Source organism: Scardinius erythrophthalmus, assembly GCF_964197995.2.
Source record: "Scardinius erythrophthalmus genome assembly, chromosome: 1".
NCBI lineage: Eukaryota > Metazoa > Chordata > Actinopteri > Cypriniformes > Leuciscidae > Scardinius > Scardinius erythrophthalmus.
The window spans coordinates 30,094,042-30,118,320 of record NC_138221.1 but is presented as its reverse complement, the minus strand read 5'-3'; the positions used below and the strand labels follow the sequence as shown (position 1 = coordinate 30,118,320).

The window sequence follows — 24,279 nt, the reverse complement described above, 5'->3', positions numbered from 1 at the left end:
TGTGTGGTTTTTAACTACTAAACATGAACACATGGTGTCCAGCTCTGAATATGTGTTTAGAGTTGTGAAACACAAGAATAGTGTTAATTGTTCTGAGGAATCTTTAAGAAAATGTGTTACGTTGATGCAATTTGTCTAATATCATTGATTTTAGTGTATGAGTAATTGAGAAAAACGTTTAGTGATTTAGAGAAAAGTTTAGAGATTTATGAAAAGCCTTTGACCCCAAGTATGAGCAATGACGCTTAGCAAGCACCACTAGTTCAGATTCTTATGTGTTCAGTGTCATTCTGCATGAAGCACGAATAAAACAACTTCTCTTCACACCAGTTTATTTTCCTATACTTCCTCTCACTCTCAGTTTCTCTGTCAGGAAAAAGGAAACTGATGAGGTTTCAAAGAAGTCAGATCAGTTGCAAAGAAAATGTTGGAAGTCAGTGGTGAAGTTTCTGAGACCACAGACAGCAAAAACTTTTGTGTTTTCTGCATGGAGCCATTTGGCAACTCAAAGCCAAAGGAAGTGTGTGTAATATGTATCTTTTGCAGTTTGACGCCCTCCAAGCCTGAACTCCAGGGTTAACAACATTCATTTGTCACCTTTGTGACTCTGATTGAGAATATTCACACATAGACATACAAACTCTCACACACAATGACTGTTTTTCTGTTAGACCTACATGTTCTTTACACAGTTTCACTGATGTTGAGTGTATATTAAGCATAAATAAATACCATTAAGAAAGTTTTTCTAGTAGAATAATTTACACACATGCACACACTCCTGGGTCAAACAGAAAATGGATTTGAGTTATGGTCAGTCACATAGAGAGAGAGAGATTGTTTGGATTGTTCTTTTGGATTGTTTCAATAAACTTATTTTTTAATCATATTTTGTATGGTGTTTTTTTCTTCTTTTGATACTTAGATATAATTTATGATACTCAGTTATAACTTCAATGAATCTTATTCATGAATTCATCTATCCATTCCTTCATTCATTAATTTTTACTTTTAATTATGTTAATTATGCTATGATTTTAAGCAAATTCGCTTTTTTTTTATGATTTATGATCAGCTTCAGTTTGATCTCATGTTAACGCGTTGAGTATGTGTGTATTGTACGGTCTATATTTCAATAAACTAAGATTCCTGATCACGTCTCAACGCAGCTGCCTACGCTACAACAGCTTGAAAGTGAAAGTAAAGTGAAGTCGCATGCGTCAGGAAAACAGATAGGGCTATTTGAGATTATAGCTCAAAGGCCTACATGACCGTTTTGTTTAATTGTTGTATTTGAAGAAGCACCTATAGCGAACTTATGTCAATACTGCTGATATTCTCTAATGGTATACATGCTCTTTCTCTCAGAGCAATTAGCCTACTTAAAACAGGTTCTAGGCCTTTTCTAACACTTTTGGTGTCATAAAATTTAAATTATAAAACTCAGTTTTATTTACACAAAACTCAATGTTTGTGTAATCATGATATACCGATGTAAAACATTTGTAAAAATGATTTCAGTCAAGCTCAGGTACATACATTTAACCATTTATTAAACAAAATAAATGAAATGGTATATCAAAAAAAGTTGACTCTGTTAGTGTTAGTTTTGAGCATTTTGTAAATTCTATTAATCAACTCATGCGGCGTTGTCTCTTAAAAGCATATCAGTTAGCCTATCATAAAATATAAAAGTATAACTTTACATGTTTCATTTTCAGATTCAAATGCCTCAAAAAAAGCATAAAGAAAATCATAAGCCCCTCCCCCCCCTAATTTTAAATTACGTTTTAATATTAATTTTTACAAAAATGGACAAATCTTGAAAGTAATAAATGTATATATTTTTTAAGTGTTTACATTTAATGTTATTGTAATGTTGTGGTAAGGACATTTTGTTAAAAGAAGAGATGAAAACCATAAAAAATAAACATGTTCTAACCCTAACCCTATCCCTAACCCTAACTACATTCAATTTTATGTGCATCTTTCTATGTATTATGGACTGTGATAGTTCAAATTGAAATTCATATGGTTTTATTATTATTATTATTATTATTATTAATTTGGCAGAGTCAAAAGTGCCCGTAGTTGCAGAAACACCCATTTATGTTAATTCAGAGCATGTAAAGTCAGCATTAGACACATAACCCAAGGATGTTTCCTTATCCATAAAGTTGGATTTACAATAGCTATCTGAACATCATATCACATTTTCACTTATCTTAAATTCAATATTTAAATGCTGTAACATCAGTCACTAAATTGTAGTTTATGATTAAGAAAAAGTAAACTTAACCATTAGGTAACCTGATTTTCACTGAAATATTTTACTCTAATAAATATTTTCTAATACTCACTCACAAAGGTTATTGACGAAGCTTGTCTTGAATCCCATTCTAGTTTATGATTTTAAGTGCTTTTCATTTTTTTGTGCAAATCTTTTTTAAAGGAAAAAACAAGTAACCTGACTTTTCCCCACATTATTCTTCACACTCCAGTCCAGTTGGTAGCGGTAAGACACATACATGTGTTTACAAACCACCATTAAACCTCGAAGAAGAAGATTAGTTTTCAGCATGTACTCTGTTGTTTTGTTGAGATGCTGGGCTCAGTGGGCTGGCTTAGTACAACGTGTTAGAAATATACTTTTAGTTGATAGAAATATAATTTTTTTTTTCAGGTCAATAAATGCCTGTAATGTTCCCATCCTCATATACATGACTAAGTTCTGAAGCAAGCAGGAATATCTGGAGGAGTATAAACTGAACTGAGATCTTCTGCTGTGAAGATGGTGTTTGTTAAAGAGGAGAGTGAGGAGGACATGACTGAACCAGAACCCTGGAGAATAAAACACGAGGAACAAGGAGGTCGGTGTCTATTCTTCATTCATCTTTATTGACTTTTGTGCTACATTATTATAAGCTAACAAATCTTTTGACACAGGTGCCCGCGGAAACTTGAAAAGTCTTGAATTCCTTAATATAAAAATCAGGGCTAAATTATTATTATATTAAAAATACAACTTGAACCGGTAGCGATAAGATTCAGATTTTTTATTTTCGCTTTGTTGCTTCCTGGAAACGCAAAACTGTGTAGAATTCGGAGCGTGTGCGACTCATTATACAGATTAACTTTGTTTTTACATCAGCGTAATCTCAAACATTTGTGTAGACAAAGGTTTACCTGTTATACGCAAGTCTTCTTGCGGTTTTCCACCTAAATAAAAGCCCCAAGATCTAGGGATGTGGATTAATTAAAAATCTATTACTATTTTTGTCTTACTATTTGTATTCAAATTAAAGTGTATTATTAGCCTTTATATGTGTATAAATAACTAATAGTGACTAATAATAACTAAAAAAATAAAAATAAAAATATATATATATATATATATAGAGAGAGAGAGAGAGAGAGAGATATGGCATCTGTTTAGCTGGTGTTTTAGTGTTTGCATAAACTGATTGAATCATGCTTTAATTTAATGTAAATGCATGAACACGTTCATTTTAAGGGAGAATTTACACGACACCATTTTACAATACAGCTTTTTTAGTCGTTTTTCGTTGATCCGTGTGAACATGGATTCATTGTGACAATATTGTCGTCTGTACGTGATACTGCAAAATGGCAATACTTTTCTGTTTTTAGTACATCGTTGTTGTGTAAACACCCTAATTTCCTTTTATTTTCCAATTGTCCTGATTGATTTTCATAATGTTAATGTTTTCATTTTAGGCCTGGTGAAAGTGAAAGAGGAAAGACCAAATCTGAATGAAGTGGAGGAGAAACAGCATCAGAAAGCTCATGATGTCACTGCTGGGGAGAAGCCATTGAGTTGCTCCAAAACTGAAAACTATTGTTCACAAAGCAGTATTCAAATAATAGAATTCAAAAGGCCTTTCACCTGTTCTCAGTGTGGAAACACTTTCACATGTATTGATAACCTTAAGAATCACATGTTAATTCATGCTGGAAAAAAGCCTTTCACCTGTTCTCAGTGTGGAAAAACTTTCAAACATAAAAGAAGCCTCAAGAATCACATGATAATTCATAGTGGGAAAACACCTTTCACCTGTTCTCAGTGTGGAAACACTTTCACACGTCAAGGAAGCCTTAAGAGTCACATGATAATTCACACTGGACAAAAGCCTTTCACTTGCTCCCAGTGTGGAAACACTTTCAAATATAAAAGAAGCCTTACAAGTCACATGATAATTCATGCTGGAATAAAGCCGTTCACCTGCTCCCAGTGTGGAGACAGTTTCACACGTAAAGAAAGCCTGAATAATCACATGAGAACTCACACTGGAATAAAGCCTTTTGTCTGCTCCCAGTGTGGCAAGAGTTTTAAATATAAAGGAAATCTTAATGATCATTTAGTAAGTCACACTTCAGAAAAGCCTTTCACTTGCCCTCAGTGTGGAAAGACTCTCACACGTAAAGGAAACTTTAAGAGACACATGTTAATGCATGCTGGAATAAAGCCTTTCAGCTGCTCCCAGTGTGGCAAGAGTTTCTCCTGTAAACAGGGATTTAATAGTCACATGAGAACTCACACTGAAGAGATCCCTTACACATCATCTGTGTGAGAAGAGATTTAAATGGAACACGTGTTTCAAAGCTCATCTTCGCCATTCTCACTCTGCAGTAAGGCAACTTAAAGGTGCAGTAAGTGATTTTTGAGGAACGCTGCTGAGAGTGGATCGGTCTGAGGAGCACAACACACTTTTAGCCAATCAGCAGTAGGGGGTGTGTCCACTCATGATGGGGGAGGTGAGAGAGAGCGAGCAAAAGCTTTATTTTGCCTTGTTTCAATTGCGCTAAAGAAACATCCACTCACTTGCATTGCATGTTTATGTATTTTGGGGACGGAGTAATGGAGGGACGAGTGCATTTGTTTGGGCTGATTTCAAATATCAACAGTGTTGCTCAGAAATTACTTACTGCACCTTTAACTGTGATCATTGCAGTAACTTTTTTTTTTTTTTTTGCTTTGGCATCATTACTGAAGAAACACCAGGAAGTTCATAGAAATGAAAAGCCTCACATCTGTCCTGGGGTGCGTTTCCCGAAAGCATCGTTGGCCAACTATGGTCGCAAGTTCATCGCAATGTCCATTGAACTCTATTGGTAACGACTGAACTTGCGACCATAGTTGGCCAACGATGCTTTCGGGAAACGCACCCCTGTTTGTGGAAGGAGATTTCTAAGGAGTAAAAAGGCACCAGAAAATACATGAGCGTGAAAAACACTGCGAGTGTGAGAAATGCTTTAACACAGTCGAGTCCTTGAGACCACACCACAGAATCCATAAGGGAGAGAAACGGTACAAGTGTTCATATTGTGGAAAGAGTTTCACCCAGTGTGAATTTTTTTTTTTTTTTAAACATGAAAGACTGTATAAACCATGACATAAATGAAATTAAATCGCCCTGTGTGATTGAAGATTCTTTTGGCGTTCCTTAAGGTGTGTGTCAGCCCGGTGAAAAGGAGCTCTGTTTTGGTTATTAGTTTTCTGTTTTGTTCAGTAAGTCAGTTTTCATAACCCACGTGTTTAGTTTGTCCAGCTATGATCTGCTAAGGTCTGTCTTCTTCATGTTATCCTTTTGAGTTTGGAGTTCGTATTGAGTAACCTTTAGTATTGCTGTAAGTTATCAAATGATTAAGATATGGCTCTGAATTTGTGTCTCACAGAGCTTATTGCAAAACTGGAGGGAATATATATAAAAAAAAAAATATCCTGGAAAATTTTCTCATCAGTCTTTCTGCAAAAAGTAGTTAATGACTATGAAAAAGTAGTTTTTAAAAAATATTTCTAAAATATCTTCTTTTGTGGATATGGAATTCACATCACCTGTTATTCAATAGTCCCCTGTTCAAGTCCCAGTTATCTAGACCCTATCTATTCATTTATAATAATCCTCTATCCCCATGTATCCACAGCTATAATAAAACAATTGCTATCTGATCATTATAATGCGTTTTCATTTTTCTTAATTTCAATATTTAAATGCTGTAACGCCGGTCATTCTGCAAAATGTAGTTAAAAAGAAAACATTTAACCATATTCTGTGATTTTCACTTCCTTGACGAATAAATAAACGTAGGTTATTGATGTTGTTCGAATCCCATGTGTGTCTATCATAAGTCATTTTCATTTCTTATTGCAAATCGTTTTTAAATGAAAAACAGCGCACTCAGTAATTTCTTCTGATTTCCCCCATTTCGATCGACGCTTCACACTTCAGTCCAGCGGGTGGCGGTAAGACACAGACGTGTGTTTACAAACCACCATTAAACCCCAGAGGAAGAAGATTAGCACTGTTCAGCATGATCTCTGCTGTGTTGTCGAGGTCCTGGCTTAATAAAAACTGTTAGAAATGTACTTTTAGTGTGTAGATAAAAAAAAAATGCAGGTCAGATGCCTGTAATGTTCCTATTCTCATAGACGTGACTAAGTTTTTAAGCAAGCAGGAATATCTGGAGGAGTATCAACTGAACTGAGATCTGCTGCTGTGAAGATGGTGTTTGTTAAAGAGGAGAGTGAGGAGGACATGAGTGAACCAGAACCCTGGAGATTAAAACACGAGGAACAAGGAGGTTGGTGTCTATTCTTCATTCATCTTTTTGACTTCTGTGCTACATTAAGCTAACAAATCTTTAGACACAGGTGCACGCGGATCCTTAGGTTTAATATCCTTAACGTAAAAGTCCATAAGTCCTGTCATATGTCTTAGCCTAAATCCACGTTTCAAAAAGTCTTAAAATGCAACTGAACAGGCAGCGATACGATATAGATTTTATTTTTGCTTCGTTGTTTTCTGGAATCGCGCATGCCCATATAGATTTCACATAGATTGAAATATATTAACAATAAATAGATTTTCATATATTTAAATGTTTCAAATCTAAATGAATGAAAATATTGTTTATGTAAGTATATTTTAAAATAGGCCGATATATTTCAATATATTTAACAGTGTTTCACATATGTGAATATATAGCCTAACATTTCTGTATGGGTGTGCGACTCTTCATACAGATTCACTTATTTTTTATATTAGCGTAATCTCAAACATTTTTGTGCTTAAAGGTTTACCTGTTATACAGAGGTCTTCCTGGTGGATTGTGGATAAAAGTGGATTGTGTCAAAATATTACTATTGTATGGACACAGATGTTTTTTGTAGTCTGGTTTTGGTGCTTGCTTCTGCCTTTAATAAAATAAACTCATTGTCCATACCTTCGGGATAATGTTGGATATGCCAATCTATTTATTGTCCATTTGACATTGCATAGGCTAAATAAATAAATATTCCAAACTTCGACTTTCTACTAACAAACAATATTATTATTCAAGACGAACTTAAGCCGGGTTTCAGTTCCTGAAATATATATTTTTTTCTATACCAATTTTATGAAATCCATTTTAACATTACATTACCTCAAAAAAACTTGGGTTTTATTTATTTCAGTTAAAAGTCGTTGCCTTTAATGTCGTTTTGCATCTGCTGATACTGAAATTAATATGGATACCTGCTTAGTGCTTACCTTTTTTTTTTTTTTTTGACTTGGTTAAATGTTCACATTCTTCATGGTATCGTTTGCAGAGAGAAAATAAGCAATTTTATCCCATTGCATGATCCTTTGATGTTTTCACTTAAGTTTTGTAGAATTTCGTTCACAATGTTAATCTGGCTACTGTGAAAACAGTCATGCGCTGCTGCTTCAGCCATCATATGGTAAAATATGTCCAAATAAAAATGTTCAACAAGCTGACAGAAGTTGATCCATTTCTTTGTTTGAAAGGTGTAAATGTAACTGAAGTTGTATTGTTGCCTTTGTAAATATTCACTTGCCCATATGGCCACTGAGAAGAATCGGAGGGTCACATTCAGTGGACAGACACCAACACACTGTATTTTTTTGTAATTATTTCACCAAATGACAATCAAAATCAAACCCATTGAAGCTTTTTGAGGTTTTGAAGTTACTGCGTGCAAGTTATGCTAATTCACAAGCTGCGTGAGAGTCATACTCACATATTTAATGTTAATTATTAAACCTTTCAAAGCTTTCAAAAACACTCAGTAATGTGTGTATATATATATATATATATATATATATATATATATATATATATATATATATATATATATATATATTCACAAACACACACACACACTGTCCGGTCCCAAAAAAAAAAGTCACTGTTTGGATAGGCTAATACTTAAGTCAATGACTGATCATTATTGCTGTGATTTCTGTTATGTTTCTAGGCTAAGTTTGGGAACAGTTCTTTTAATCCTAATTGATGGTTGTTTAAGAAATGAAAATCTACGCACTCCATGTTGGAAGACATATTATGGGCATATTACAGGATGACAATGTCAAGATTCATCAGGCTCAAATTGTGAAAGAATAGTTGGGAGGGAGCATGAAGCATTTTTATACATGAATTGGCACCTCTTGAGTCCAGACCTTAAATTCATTGACAGTCTTTGGGATGTCCTGGAGGAGACTTTACAGAGTGCTCGACTCTTGTCACTACAAGATCTTTACCAAAAATGTAAGCACCTCTTGATGGAAATAACATCACAACATTTACAAATATTGTGAAGGTAAGTTGAGACTGTAAGTGACTGGATCGATCTGACTTTGAATGGTCCAATGTATCTGGGACTCCGCTTCCGCCAGGGCAGCCGGAGGTGTATGTCCGGAGGTGTATGTACGGTGGAGAGCTGGACCTTTTGATCAGGTTGGTAGATGGGTGTTTCAGCTCTGCGGAGATCATCCTGATTTTTGTGCCTCCTTACTGCCCTTTGGAGATGGATGTGTGCCGAGTCTCTTGCTTTTCTGGAAACGGGTTGACAGCTGGAACCTCCAATGGCTCTCCTGCCATTATAACTGTTTGGAGAAAAAGGCACATAGTTTTGGTGTCTCCCCTTGCCGCTGTGACAACACTGCTCCCACACTAGTTGTGGAAGCATCAACTTTAACGATGAATGATAGATCTGGGTTTTGATGGATTAAGGCGAGAGCAGTGGTAAATGCATGCTTGAGCTGATGGAACGCCTCTGTGGCAGCTGGAGTCCAAGACAGAGACTTGGACTTCTTGCGTAACAGTGAGGTGAAAGGGGAAAGTTGAAGATAAAGCAATGGTAGAAGTTTGAGAAACAATGGAGTCGCTGAAGTTCTTTCACCGAACCGGGAATGGGCCAATTCCACACAGCGTCCACCTTCCCCTGGTCCTTCTGGATAGAGTTCTCAACGGGTCGAGTCGGCCCGACAAACCCGACGGGACCCGTGGGTGTAGCCCAGGGATCGAAGCTATTGAGGTAGCTTGCTCCCGTAGTACCTCATTCATGAAGGCCTGGAAGACGGAGGGTTAGACAGCCCGTATGGCATAACCCAATATTCCTAGAGCCAAGATGGTATTATGAAAGCAGTCTTCCATTCATCTCCCCTTCGGATCAGGATGAGATTGTAAGCACTGCACAGGTCCAACTTGAAGATGGTTGCAGCTCGTAGCTTCTCCAGAGCCGTTGGGACCTGAGCAAGAGAATATTTGAACATGGCAGTCTGTTTGTTGAGGGTACGATAATCAATGCACGGCCGCAAGCCTCCATTCTTTTTTGTCACATAGAAGAAACTGGAAGCGGCAGTGGTAAATGCGTGGCCTGTTGTTTACTGAACACATCATGCCCCATATTCCTTAGGAATCTTGACCTGTTGGTGTTTCTCTGGACTTGCAATGGTTGTCACTTGTAAAATGCAATGATGGGCAGACATCACTGATACAGGAATGTGCAGCAGAGAGGTTATTCTGGGCATATTACTCACCTCTGGGCGAGGTGGATGTATAGTGGACGTACAGGGCACTCTGACATCAAATGTACCTCAGCTCCGCAATACAGACATAAATGTTGTTGAATCTGGCTTTGTCTCTCTGTAGGTGATAGATTCAGTTAATCAGCTTGCATGGGTTCATGTGCTGGAGGATATTAAACAGGTGTGGTGGAGACAGTGGTAGCAGGTGGTGAATGCAGGGCAGGTAACTCATGTTTACAGGCTGTTAAGCATTGAGCAACACGGATGGATAATTGAATGAGGTTTTCGAACCCAAAGCTATCATCGTAGATGGCGAGATGAGTCTGCGGAGTAGGTGACAAACCCTATCGTTAAGCAGTGATAAGGGCGTACAAAACTTAACAGCAGATTTGCATTGTTTTAGACGGAGCAGTAGATCATGAACTGATAGTGAAGTGATCGCCCTTTAATCAAATACATCTTCAAAGTAAGTGATGTAGGCATCTAAATTGTTAGTCACTGGAGAGCACAGCCTGATAGCAGAGAAATGATGAATGCGATCTTATCCGTGCAAAATCGTTGCGGTTGCTTCTCAAACAGCAAGGTGCATTGGAGAAGAAAGCCACTACAATTATCTGCTGTGCCAGAGAATGTTGCTGGTAGGGCCGTGGGACTGGCAGCCAGATCAGGTGAGGAGGAGGTGGTTTGCAAAGAGAGTGACTGATGAAGTTGATGGACCAGATTGGTGAATGCACAATTTTAGACTTGCTTATATTAAAAATAGAACGTTTATTAACAAAACGAATAAGACCGCTTTGAGGCATGGCATACATGCTGATCTGTGCTGCGACTTTTGTTCGGCTCATGCTGAATTGACCAGACGCGTTCAGTTTTAATTGTAGTGTCTGTTCTCTAATTTAACTAAATAATTTTTATTACTAAAATGACGGTGACGCGGTGGTCTAGTAATGGAATCGGTGTGCGAGTGAACACCATGTAACAACGATAACACAGACTATCGCAGCAAGCCTAATCATAATGCATCATGATATTGAATCGAATCAAATCGTAGACATGATAATCGTAAACGAATTGAAACGTGAGACAAGTGAAGATTCACACCCCTTCCTACATGGTTGTTTAAGAAATGAAAAGCTACACACTCCAACACACTCAATTAGGGTTAAAAGAACTGTTTCCAAACATATAATATGCTAAAAACATCATAATCATTTCACAGCACCGCATAATAATCACAGCACTGTTATTAGTACATCATTGTGTAGATTAAGCAAATACTTTTCACAATACATTTTGACAAAAGTTACAAAACTTTTCAAAAATGCAAAGAATGAACCTTTCCATTTTTAGTACATCGTTGTTGTATAAACATACCATAATTTTTTTCCAAATGTTTCAATTGATTTTCAGCATTTTAATGTTTTCATTTTAGGCCTGATGAAAGTGAAAGAGGAAATACAAGATCTGAATGAAGTGGAGGAGAAACATCAGCATCAGAAAGCTCATGATGTCACCGCTGTAGAAAAATCATTGGATTGCAGCATTCAATTAACAGAAGTCAAAAGGCCTTTCACCTGTTTTCAGTGTGGAAATACCTTCAAACAGAAAAGAAGCCTTATGAATCACATGTTAATTCATAGTGGGATAATGCCTTTCACCTGTTCTCAGTGTGGAAAAACTTTCAAACAGAAAAGAAGCCTTAACAATCACATGTTCATTCATGCTGGAATAAAGCCTTTCTCCTGCTCTCAGTGTGGAAAGAGTTTTACACAGAAAAGACAACTTAATGATCATTTGGTAACGCACACTTCAGAAAAGCCTTTCACCTGCTCTCAGTGTGGAAACTCTTTTACACGTAAAGGAGGACTGAAGAAGCACATGCTGATTCATGCTGGAATAAAGCCTTTCATCTGCTCCCAGTGTGGAAAGAGTTTTACACAGAAAACACACCTTAATGATCATTTGATAACTCACACTTCAGAAAAGCCTTTCATCTGCCCTCAGTGTGGAAAGTCTTTCACACGTAAAGGATACTTTAAGACTCACATGTTAATTCATGCTGGAATAAAGCCTTTCAGCTGCTCTCACTGTGGAAATAGTTTTACTCTGAGAAAACAACTTAATGAGCATGTTCTACACTGTAAAAAAAATCCCCGTTAATTTACAGTAAACTACAGGCAGCTAGATTTACCTGTAGAATGCTGTAATTTTACAGTGGACCTGCTGTAATCTGAAACAACAGTTTATTACTGTAAAAATGCCCCCGTTAATTTACAGTAAACTACAGGCAGCTAGATTTACCTGTAGAAAGCTGTAATCTGAAGCAACAGTTTATTACTGTAAAAATATTACAGTACTGTGCTGTAGAAAATATAGGCTGCACACTATAATACTGTCAGGTGTTCGGCTGTCATTATATTGTTAAATTAGTGTTTCTGCGGTAATCTACATAAACTGTGTATTACTATAAAGTGTATTAAAGTACTCTAAAATGTGATCTTTACATTGTAACACTACTAGAATCTGACAATTTAAAAATTGCTTTCTAGAATAAAAAACACACCGAACATTGCTTGCAAACAAATGGCTCAAACAAAAGATGACCTTAAAACATGCTTTTATTAAAGCTAATAGCTTTAAGTAATATTCCACCATGTTTCTCACTGACTTGCCCTCAATTCATAAACATCAGGGCTTAAAGAAAATCCCAAACTTTCCACTCATATTAACAACATTGTGATGGAGGTCATGTGTGTTCAACTCGTAAAAACGATCTTGCCGACATGGCTTGAACGCACCATTACATTTAGAGCCTTTGCCATCGCGGTACACTCATCATAATAGTTGTGTTACTACTCACAACCCCATCTCAATTTTAAATACATACTATACCCTGCATTTTCTGTTATGTGCATTACAAAAGAGAACAACACAACACTAGATAAACATTTAGATTTATTCTCATACAACATTAGATACACTTTTACCATATGCCTTAAAACAGGCATACATAATTACATACATATATACGTACATACATAACCTGTTCATAAAATACAAATATACTAAGTCAGGGTTCAGTGAACACTAGCCAATTATTTTATATCAAAACAAATTGTTTATAAATTATATATCAGCATTTTATACTTTTGGACTGATGGTTAAAGTCTTTTTTCTGCACGGTTTTCCCAGTTATTTTACACACCTCTTTTCTCTGTGCAGCTTTGGTTCTCTTTTCTGGATTTATTCCAATAAAGTATCTGAAAAATAAGAGGAGAAAATTTTCAGTTAAAATGATTTGCAGTGTATAATTTTGATCATCTAAAAAATTAACCAAAAACTACTGGATATTTCACTGAAGACTTGGAATTAACTGCAGAGGTCATACAGAGTACATTTATAGTCAGTAGATTCTAGCATGAGGCACATAAATGTGGATCTTCTCCTGATAAACGAAAGTTATGTTTCAGTCTGGAGTGTGAACTTTGTTTAAGAGAAACAAAATGCAGACATGTCTAATATGACATTCTTACCAAGAAGGATCAAACAAGGAGACACAGGCAAGCATTTTCTCAAGGTCAGCAGGTTTGGCCGACATCTATTGGTAAAGAAAACAATTTAAGATGACTGACAGTATTTGTATCTGCAAATGAAAAAATTAAAACTTAATGTGCTACTTGCTTATATTCTACAGATGCAATAGGCCTAACATATTCAGAATATGAATGGTTTATGTAAAAATTATATTTTTCTCATTTACTCACCCTTAAGCAGATTTAAACTCCAATGATGCAAAAGACGATATTTTAATGGAAATGAAATGTCTGTTTGCCCCTACAATGGAAAAGAAGAGAATTGGGATCAAAAATGGGGAACACCAATATTCATAGTAAATGAAAGATAAAACTAGCCTAATTTATACGGGTCACATGTTTTTACCAGATTTCTGAAGTGATTCAATTTGTTTCACCGTACATCTAGCGATTGGAGTCTAGTTTTTGATGCTTTGGTCTCATATATTTGATATTACATGAAACGACTGGTGACTTAGATTAAAGGGGTAGTTCACCCAAAAATTCTAATTAGCCCATGATTTACTCACCCTGAAGTCATCTTAGGAGTATATGACATTTTTATTTTAGATGAATACAATTGGAGTTATATATATATAAAAAAATGTCCAGGCTCTTCCAAGCTTTATAATGGGAGTGAATGGCAAGTCCATACAAGTGCATCTATCCATCATAAAAGTGTCCCAAACTGCTTTGAGGGGTTAATAAAGGCCAATTTAGTTTATCTGCATGAGGTCATTTAGCAGCTCTGTATTATTTTATATGTAAACTACCTATTACTTTTAAATATTACATTTTAAACATCCAGTGATGTTTTTGTGATTTAAATCGGATGAAGCGACTTTGTTTTAATTCGGAAGATACCACAGGAATATGTGAGCCCATTGTACAGACTGTCATTACATCACATTCAAACGGGTAAGCAACTTTTATTCAACTTGCACAATTTCCTTAACTTATCCGTGTAAAAATCCGAGTGAAATGGTGTTTTTTCTTCTTATGTGGTTAATTTTTTTACGTGAGATTCAAACCATCAGTTATCTGCTGCTGTTATTTGCAACTACCGGTACACTTTGATTTGATATGTAAGTTACCAAGTAGGCCTATGTCTAAATTAACTATCAGTATAAAGATCCAGTGAAGTGTAATTAGATGACAGGATAGCGTGTTTTAATCATGGAAAAGTTACTGAGTAAAACGATAGCAAGCTTGTGAGCTCGTTAACATACACTACACTCAGACTGCATTTGGTTTGTATTTGCTACCGTCATGCACAGTTTATGCATATGCAACGGACACATATCCCAATCTTTATCGAAGCAAAAGATAGGTGAGGTATGATCAAAATTCATAATTCTTGTGTGATTACTGTGAACGTGCGTGTTCAAACCGCTGCAGAAATAGCAGCATAACAAATGGATTGATGGAATGTCGATAATTTTCAGATTTGTCTTTTTAATTGAAACTATTTTTTTAGGTATCTCTTCTTTACATTATGTTATTATAGATAAACTCCTGGGCCCGTATTCATAAAGAATCTTAATGCAAAGAGTAGCTCCTAGTGACAAAATTCTAGGAAAATTCTTAGAAATGTGGGCGTTTACTCTTAAAATTAAAGAAAAACTCCTAGTAAAGAAAAAAGTAATTCAGAAAGCATCTTAACCCTTAAAAGAGGTCTTAAGGTCAAAATTGTTAGGAGCACGGACGAGGACTTTTAAGAGGCTTAAGAGTTTCTTTAGCAGAGGAGAAAATGGCAGATAGACGAAGAGGGAGAAGAAATGTTGCAGACAATGAATAAGACGATAGCGTTAGATTAGATCATACAGGGATCATGTTTGTGACAGATCTTTTTAGAGACACGCTAATATCTCCGACACAGCGCAGAAATGCCATAGCGCCTGAAATGAAAGTAATCACTACATTACGATATTTGGCAACTGGGAAAATTCCATGTTTGATACATTAAAACCAACATTCAAACCACCGCTTAAATAGACATGCCAGCAATCAGTGTAACTGGAAAGAGTGGAACAATTTTTATCATTCTAAGCCAATCAAATACCTTATAGGAAATCAACAGCATGGTAAAAAAAAAGGATTTATATACACATATATAATGTGTGTGTGTGTGAGAGAGAACGATCAAATAGGAAAAATTACGCATGTAAGTTCAAAGTGGAGGCTTAGAATAGACCCTATACTTAAAATCACTTTTTTTTCCTTCTTGGACAACCAACCAATCACAGTCTTCAAAAGATTGTGTCATACATAGCAACGGGGTCAACCCCGCCTCCTCACTAAGATAAAATTTTTTGTATTTTCCTTACTCAGAGTTGCTCTCAGATCAGTCCCGAATCGCTTTTAAGCTAAGACTCCTACGTAAAAGTTTTTAAGCTAAATTAAGAGTTTTCTGAGAGGATTCTTAGAATCTTTATGAATACGGGCCCTGAAGGCTAACTTTGTAGAGAAGAAAGGACTCATTCTTTAAAGAACTGTGAGTTTGCCTATTGTTTGTTCTATAAACATCTGCCCACATATCAACATTGTTTCGGCCCAGATCTGGCCCACATGCAGCAGAAAATGACGCCACTTGACTGGACCGCTCCTGTTTGCCAGATCTGGGCCACAAGCAGGCCATAGCAATGCCACATGTCAGCCAAGAGCAAATAAATAAACCAGAACTGGACCTTGTCTGAGCCACAAAATCTGTGTATATTAAATATGGAATCATCTGAGCCTTAATAAGCCTGTTAACAAGCAGAGGATTAAACAACTCCACAAACAGCATTAGCAGCTTCACTTATTACTAACCAGACTGACTTTATTTCTGTCAGAAAACAAACAAACACTGATCACCATAATGGTGATCAATAGTGATTACAATAGTGACTACTTAAAATAGTCCTGATTCTGCTTGTTAACATCAATAATGCTCACTCATCGCTCAATTAATCACTTAATTATCTCATTAACTTTTATCACTGGAGTTTTTGCTGTGTACGTTTTAGGAGAATATTCTGCGAACCAAAATAAAACTACCCGCTGAAAACATTATTAGAACTTCATGGTAATGTTCTCAGAACGTTTTTAGAACAAAACATTTCGACATTTCCTTCAATTAGTTGTCTGTTACTGTCATATGTTACACATGGTTACATTGCCTTCTTTCCTGTGGACTACCTGAGTTTGACTTAATATAAATACTTTTGTTTTAAAAGTTTTGCATCTTGATCATCTTCATCTGGCCTGAGACTTGACCGACCCATTTTAAGACATTTAAGAAGAATACTGGCTTGACAGATATTTATGTGTCTTTCTCACTGATAGTGAGATATTGGAGTAAACAATTAAATATTACTGTTTTGAGTGCTGTATAAGTTATTGAATGTTTTAATATCTTGCTCTGAAATTGGGTCTCACAGAGCTTCTTCCAAAGTTGAAGGGAAAAACATAACAATATCCTCAAAAAATTATGTATCATTGTTTTTTCATGATACGCTAAACCCTGATTTAATATTTGAGTTGGTTTTACATTAGCTATCTATCTGGTCATAATAACATGTTTTCATTTATCTTAATCTCTATATTTTAATGTTTTAATGTATGTCATTCTGCAAAATGTAGTTTATGATCATGATAAGTCAACAACAATTAATTTAGGGAACCTTCTGTGATTTTCACATAAATAATTGACTGGAATAAATTCTCTCATTTTTCAAATCAAATCCTCTCTCATGTAGGCTACTGATACAACAAGAATCCCATGCGATTGCATATAATTTCAAGTCCTTGTCTTGTGCACATCTCTTTTTAAAGGAAAAATAATGTACCTTGTACATGCGCTAAGTAATTCCTTCCCTATTTTTCTCAACCCTCGCGACGCTTCACACTTTAGTCCAGTGGGTGGCGGTAAAGCACATACGTTAGTTTACCAACCACCATTAAACATCCAGAGGAAGAAGATTCGTTTTCAGAATAGTCTCTGCTGATTTGTCGAGGTGCTGGCTTAATATAAATAGTTAGAAATGTACTTCTAGTGTATAGAAGGATACATTTTAAATCAGGTCAATAAATGCCTGTAATGTTCCTATCCTCATAGACGTGACTAAGTTTTGAAGCAAGCAGGAATATCTGGAGGAGGATCAACTGAACTGAGATCTTCTGCTGCGAAGATGGTGTTTGTTAAAGAGGAGAGTGAGGAGGACATGAGTGAACCAGAACCCTGGAGAATAAAACACGAGGAACAAGGAGGTTGGTGTATTCTTCATTCTTTAATGTTTTGGTACATTAAGCAAACAAAGCTTTAAACAGGGTGCATACTGCATACCACGGATCCTTAAATGTCTTGACTTCCTAAATATAAAAACATGGCGTTAATTACCATTAAAATTTCTTAAATCAACGTTTCAAATGTGGACAAAGGTTTGTCTGTTTTACAGAAGTCTTCCTGCGGTTTTCCACCTAAATAACAGCCCCAAGGTCCGACGAATAAAGGTGGATAAAGTAAAACATGTATTAATTATTGTACTATTTTTACCCCCAAATTAAAATGTATTATTATTAGCCTCTCTCTCTTTTTTTTTAAAGTGGTGGTTCACCAAAATGAAATGTTAAAAGCTTTTCACAATACTTTGGTATGTCCATTATGAGGAATAAAAAATAAATAAAAAAATATTGCATTTAAATAATTTTTATCATAAAAATCTTATTTCTACTGTGCACTAATCTGTCCCTGAGGTACTTGACTGATTTGGACTTGTGTATTATAATATTTAACAAAATGTACACAGTATATGCAAATTTTGGCAATATTGTAAGTATTTATTTGTGTTACTTTCCTGTGAATAAAATTTTTCTAAAAAAAAAATGCAAGCTATTTTATAAAAAACAGACTATAAAGTTATGTCTCTCAGTCTGAACTCAACCCCGTCACGCCAACTATATTCTCCGCCTATAATAATTTAGACAACAGTGCTGGCAAAATCGCCTGCCCGACGTCCCGGTGCTATTGTGTTTTCAAGTCGGGCTACCAAAATGCATAACCGGCCTGCCTGCCCGACGGGCTATCTGAAATAGTGTTCGCTTCAGTCGTTAAATCAGATTCAGCGCGTCTTCGTCTTCAATCCGCAGCGGCGCCAAGCAGAGCACATGTCAGAAACAGAGGACAGGGTGTGTGTGTGTGTGTGTGTGTGTGTTCACCTGAGTCTCATTGGTCGGTCAATGTCAGAACATTTGAGATGACCAGTCAAATCAAAGTAGGCGGGCTTTCTATACACAGAAGCTGCTGAGCGCGAATTTCAACAGAGCGACGAGAGCGACTCGCTTCAGTTTACGGTGAAGTGCGAGATAAGTATAAGTAGCTAAACTAAACATTTCATATTTGACAGCTTTTTTAGGTCATAAATGTGAAACGAATGACAAAAATAATCAGACAAACGAATATACTTTTGTCGAATTTCGCCATTTTGATATGAAAATAGGCCTATGTAACGTGACTAATAATTATGTAACGTGACTAATAATTATTAGTTTACTGTCATTGTGAGGGGATATTAACAGAGCATTGACAAAGCTTTTTTCATGTTAGGCACAAGATTAATAATGAATGTGTACATGCTAAGAATTAATATACAATTTGTAGCCTTCAGTAAATTAAAAGAGTTCAGCTTTAGGAGGGGAAGAGACAGGGCAAGATGAGGAGACTGAGAGAAAAAGAAAGAGTGATGGATAAGAAGTGAGAGCAAGTATTGACATAATCTACTGCCCGCTGACATTGTTTTAAAGCTATTTTTTATCCTTTTTTGGCCTTCAAACCTCTTGAAATGGACATCAGAGAAATAAAATTTTTTAACCCCCAATAACCTTAAATTTAGGACCTTTTTGATTATAAAGCCCTGTATTATGAATAAGATCAATAATGAATGTGTACATACTGTGAATGAATTTAATAAACTGTTATCTAGCTTTCTTAGTAGCTTTCAGTATATGAACACGTCTGAGAATAAATCAATCTATCAGTTGACCCTATGTTTACTTCACTGACAGACAAAAATGAAAAGCCTATATCAGTCAAAGCTCAGCTTTAGGAGGAGAAGAGACAGAGCAAGAGAAACATGCTGATGAGGAGAGAAAAATAATCAGCTGCCCACTTACATGGTTTTAAAGCTATTGATATCCAATTTTTTTGGCCTTCAAAACTGCTTAAAATTCACATATGTAGATCAGAGAAATCAAAATGTTATTGGGGGTCCCCCCAAAATAGCCTACCTAACATTCGGGACCTCAGTGATGATAAAACCCTGCCATCTGCATGTTAATGAAACTAGTTAATTCATTAGTCATTAGACCCTAAACTAAAGTGTTACTTTTTTTTTTTTTCATCATACCCTCATTGGGGGCTGAGCCACAGACACAGACTGATTCATGTTCCATACTGGTCACACATTTCAGTTCAGTTAGAACCAGATGCGTATTTGTTGATATTTTGTGTTTTGAAAAAGTTTTTGATTCATTGTTTTGACTCCTAACCAATTTTCTACATTAAAAATGGTCTTTTTATTTGGGTTAGTAAAATTCATTTCGGGCTACCAAAATCTGAAGAGTGCCTGCCCGAAGGGCTACCAATGATTTTGAAATTTTGCAAGCCCTGGACAACCCATATGTGACATCATTTACCAGAAATGACAACATTCAGGTCTCTTTAACGAAAGTCACTTTAAGACAAGTCATTTCATTCAGCGGCCATTTTTGAAACGCCTCTTGGGCATGCAAGTGCATCTATTTTATTATCTCTTTGAATGGGGAAGCATCAAATTCTCCAAAACTGATCGCCAAGCTTACGATTAAATTTCATATTTTAAATCACCAATGAAACCTGACAACAACTGTCTCATTCATTTTATATCTAAACGCTCGAATCATGACAGAAAACAACATTCCAGTATGTCAAGGAACGATGTGACCCTCTTGGCATGCACTTCTGGGGAGTCGTGTGCTGTGCTGGATGCTCCATTTTCAATTTCAGTGAGCTTCCTCACTTGCTTTTTGTTAGCAACAGCAAGTGCCATGGTTTGTTCTGTGCTTTGGACCTTGAATACTTGGTCAGCAGACAAGAACTTCAGTTTTTGAAACCTGGGATCCAGAGCAACAGCAAGCAGGGTGATGTTTGGAGATTCAGGTGTAAACTCTGTCAGTCCTTGCCATCTTGCTGTGATTTGTTCTGTCGCATGAGACTGAAATGACCTCATTGGTGCAGTCTCAAGATCTGTACTCTGTATGTTGTTCTTAAGTTTGTGCACTAGCTGTGGAAGTGCAGAGAGTGTAACATATTGCTGTCCACTAGGGCTGTCGCGGTGAAGGATTTTCCCTTGCGGTAATTTTTAGTGGCTCAATAGCGCGATATGTGGTTTTACCGCATTTATTAATTTATTTTGATTTATTTATATTTATTTGTTGCTATATAAATAAGTGTCACGATATGGTCAGCATGCACAAAAACGAGTACATTTTCAGTAACCAATAAACCGAAACTAAACAGAGTCTCTCCGCATTGAAAGCCTCACTCAGCTTTCACTCACTCATTGAAAACCACTCAGCGCGCAGTTGTTACGGCAACAGACTAGGGATGTGCACGAATTTTCGAATATTCGATCTGTAATTATTATTCGAAAAATAAAATACTATTCGAATTTTATCGAATTTATGAAGCCGTAAATACTTTGCGGGTCGTACATGCAGTGAATCCCTGATAAATCCCAAGCACTAACTCGCAGTTATAATTAAATGCACTGGGTGGCACTGTGGCGCATGTTTAACAAGTTGTTTGTATTTGATCATAATGTCATCGTCTGCCTCGCAAAGTTTGGAATTACTATTTGAAAATGAGGTTATTAAATGATCTTACAAAATGGAATTACTTTTGATCAAATTAAATAATTAATCTGGAGTTATACTATCACCACAATGAGAAATCACATGAAATCCAAACTGCAGTCGACTGAGGAAAGACAGCTGTCTATCACTGCATCACGACTGCAGGTAAGCGCAGCTGTAGTGCGAGTGATCCGAGATGATAACTTATCTAATAGCAAAATTATTTTGAGACATATTCTTCCTTCAAGTTTCGTTGAGGGAGAGGTTTAAGAACAGAAAACGCAAAGTGCTGTTAGAAACTTAGAACTAGAACACCGTTATCTTTGTGTGATAACGGTGTGATGAGCACCCAGTCAAGAATTCCCAATTCTTGCAGCAACATCAGTCCAAAACTATTTATATGGTTTCTATAGTCGCTGGACAAATTGTTCCTTTAACAATTCCTACAGACACAAAAGAGAAAGGACCAAGCCTCTGCTTCTACAATCTCTTGATGAATGGACTAAATTGTTTATTTAACAATTCCCATAGACTCCAGAGAAAGGAAACATTATATGTATATGGCTCCTTCAGTCTCATGAGAAATGATTCTTACAGACTCTTAAGGGCTTAACAGGGCTAAGCTATAAACCTGATTTCGATAGCTCCTGCAATCTTAGGAGAATTAACTAATTTGTTTAAAAGGCCCAAGCCTAAAATTCCTAACACTACACTACAAATCTTTACTGGTCTACTTATTATTATTTTCAAAAGATGTTCTTTAAGAGAGATAAGTTTCACTCACCAAATTAGGATCTTTGAGACATGATCCAGTTGATTCAAATAAATTTGTCAAAAGAGGAAGATTTTCAACTTAAAAACTGTTGAATATCCATTACTCTTCTGTTTACTACTTGTTGCAGTTGGTGAGTTGTCTTCTTGTCAGCCTCCTGGCTGGCTCGCCAAATTGTCAGATTTCTCTATATTTGGCCGAGCGGTTGTTTGGGTGGCTCTCAAATGTATAAAGCCCAATTTATACTTCTGTGTCGAACTTACGCCATAGCTACGTCGTAGGCTGTGTTTAGCGCATGTACCCTGACGCGCACCTCTCCAAAAATGTAACAACGCGTCAATTCTATGCGGACGCAAGCGCTGTGATTGGTCTGCTAGAACCCCTCCCTCGGGTTTCACATGCTCCCTCTGCATGAGTAATTGCGCGTCAACGCGGACAGTATAAATTAAAACCAACGCGTTGCCTACAGCGTTGTAATAATATTAGCTCAAAGGGGAAATATTAATAATAATCCATAATTACCAATTATGATTAATTATTAATATTTTGGTCAGTTAATTAGATTAACTTTGAGGTAAGCCAAATTAATATTACAATCAATTAATCAGTTCCAACGAACTCTTTGATTATTCATTTATTCTAAGGAAAATGTATTTTTCATGGTCACTGAAAAATAATTATTCCTTATGTACAGCAATTAGCATGTAGCAAGATCAAAATCGTAAAAGGGACTTTGTATGCAAACAGAGGATCAGAAACCAAATTCATAATTGGGCACAAGTTTTATTAACTAAATCACAAACATAACTAACACTAAACAAACATAAATACATTCATACATCCATACATACATGCATAGGTAAAGGGGTGAGTGATGTGGAACCGGAAACAGGAAATAGAACTATGGAATACGATCTATTTCAGTATGGAAAGAAATGAAAGAACCATCAGCTTATTTCATAGCAATCTCATCAAAGAATACTTGCATGGCAGTTGCAATCGTGGAAAATTCTTGGATTGGATTGGATTCGTTGATTGGGTCTATGGCCTTGAAGAAAAGCATGGTGGCTTCGAGCACATGGCTGTTGTGAGTCGAAGCCTGCTGTCCTGGCTTGAAGACCAGGAGTGGATCGTTGAGTCAGTGATGGTAAAGTTGCAGTTGTTTTCTAGATTGAAGAAAAGTCTGACTCCCTTTTTGGAGTATGAAAGCATGGCAGGCATTGCTCAGGCCTGTTTGGGCCCAGGGAGCTGGGCACAAGTGGGGGGGGGGAGGGGTCCAGCCCCTCCCCCAGTAACAGCAGAAGCTGCCTTGTTGTCGGATGAGAAGCGTTGAGAAGAGAGCGCGGTCACTGTGGTCAGTCTCTAATAAAGCCTGAGAATGGCCACCCCTCTCTGGGTTTGCTGTACCAATGAGAAGGGTGGACTGTCTGGCGGGAGTTTCTTCTGTCACCAGGATTTACAAGCCTTTGTCTTAAGTTTGCTCACTCGGACTGGCATGCTGGATTGGTGTTTAATGACACTACTAAGGAAGATTCTTAGTAATTCTAATGTGTTGCACAGCTATTGGCATATCATGTACACAATCATTTCGATCTTCAAAGTACCAATTTATCGAGACCAAACATGGTTACATAGACAGTTGGTCCTGTAATAACTACATAGTATCAAAGAGATCATAGTATCAACAGAATTATTAAAAGACAAAACACACAACAGTAAATCATTCTCAAAATGTTCTGGAATGCCTGTTCATTTCATGTCAGTCAGTTCATCAATAAATGAATGCAGGAGAGTTTGTTCTGATATCTGTGGCAGAGTTAGTTAGGGTAAACGTACCTATTAAGCTCACCATAATCTACATTGAGACATTTTTAGTGCACAAGATATTGGTTTTAGTACAAGAAGTTATTTTAAAATAAAATATTAATCTCTCACACTATAATATTTCATTTTATTTTAAATGACAAAAGTATTTCAATTAAGATGTACATCATTAAATATAAAAAGTCTGGCTGTGCTTAATGGGTACGTTTTGTACCCTTTAAGCACACCCCTGTTCCCAATAAGCTCACAACAAGTTTTATTAAAAATTCTTGTTTACTTTAAACAACCTTTTTAAGGAATAATTGAAAAAAGTTTTATTTGAAGGTACAGAGTCAATCACAAAAAAACAGAACACTAAAATCAAGCAACAAGGCATTCAATTTGATCAGGTAGCCTATCCTATTCA

General features: G+C 36.4%; 1 protein-coding gene across 4 annotated transcripts in view; it reads left to right on the top strand.

The window, feature by feature from the left end:
• The first annotated feature begins 6,267 nt into the window (after positions 1-6,267).
• The window catches only part of LOC308691971 (uncharacterized protein), a 135,501-nt gene continuing 117,489 nt past the window's right edge, over positions 6,268-24,279 (top strand). Inside the window, exons 1-2 of one of the 4 annotated variants that reach the window (XR_014030287.1) lie at positions 6,268-6,603; positions 11,266-13,096. Coding sequence is in view for 3 of the 4 variants with exons in the window: in XM_081367594.1 (XP_081223720.1) it covers positions 17,578-17,656 (79 nt within the window). In the remaining variant the exon portion in view is untranslated. Of the gene's footprint in view, positions 6,604-11,265; positions 13,097-17,298; positions 17,657-24,279 lie in introns of those variants that run through there. The other 3 variants (XM_081367594.1, XM_081367593.1, XM_081367595.1) reach the window with 3 other exon arrangements.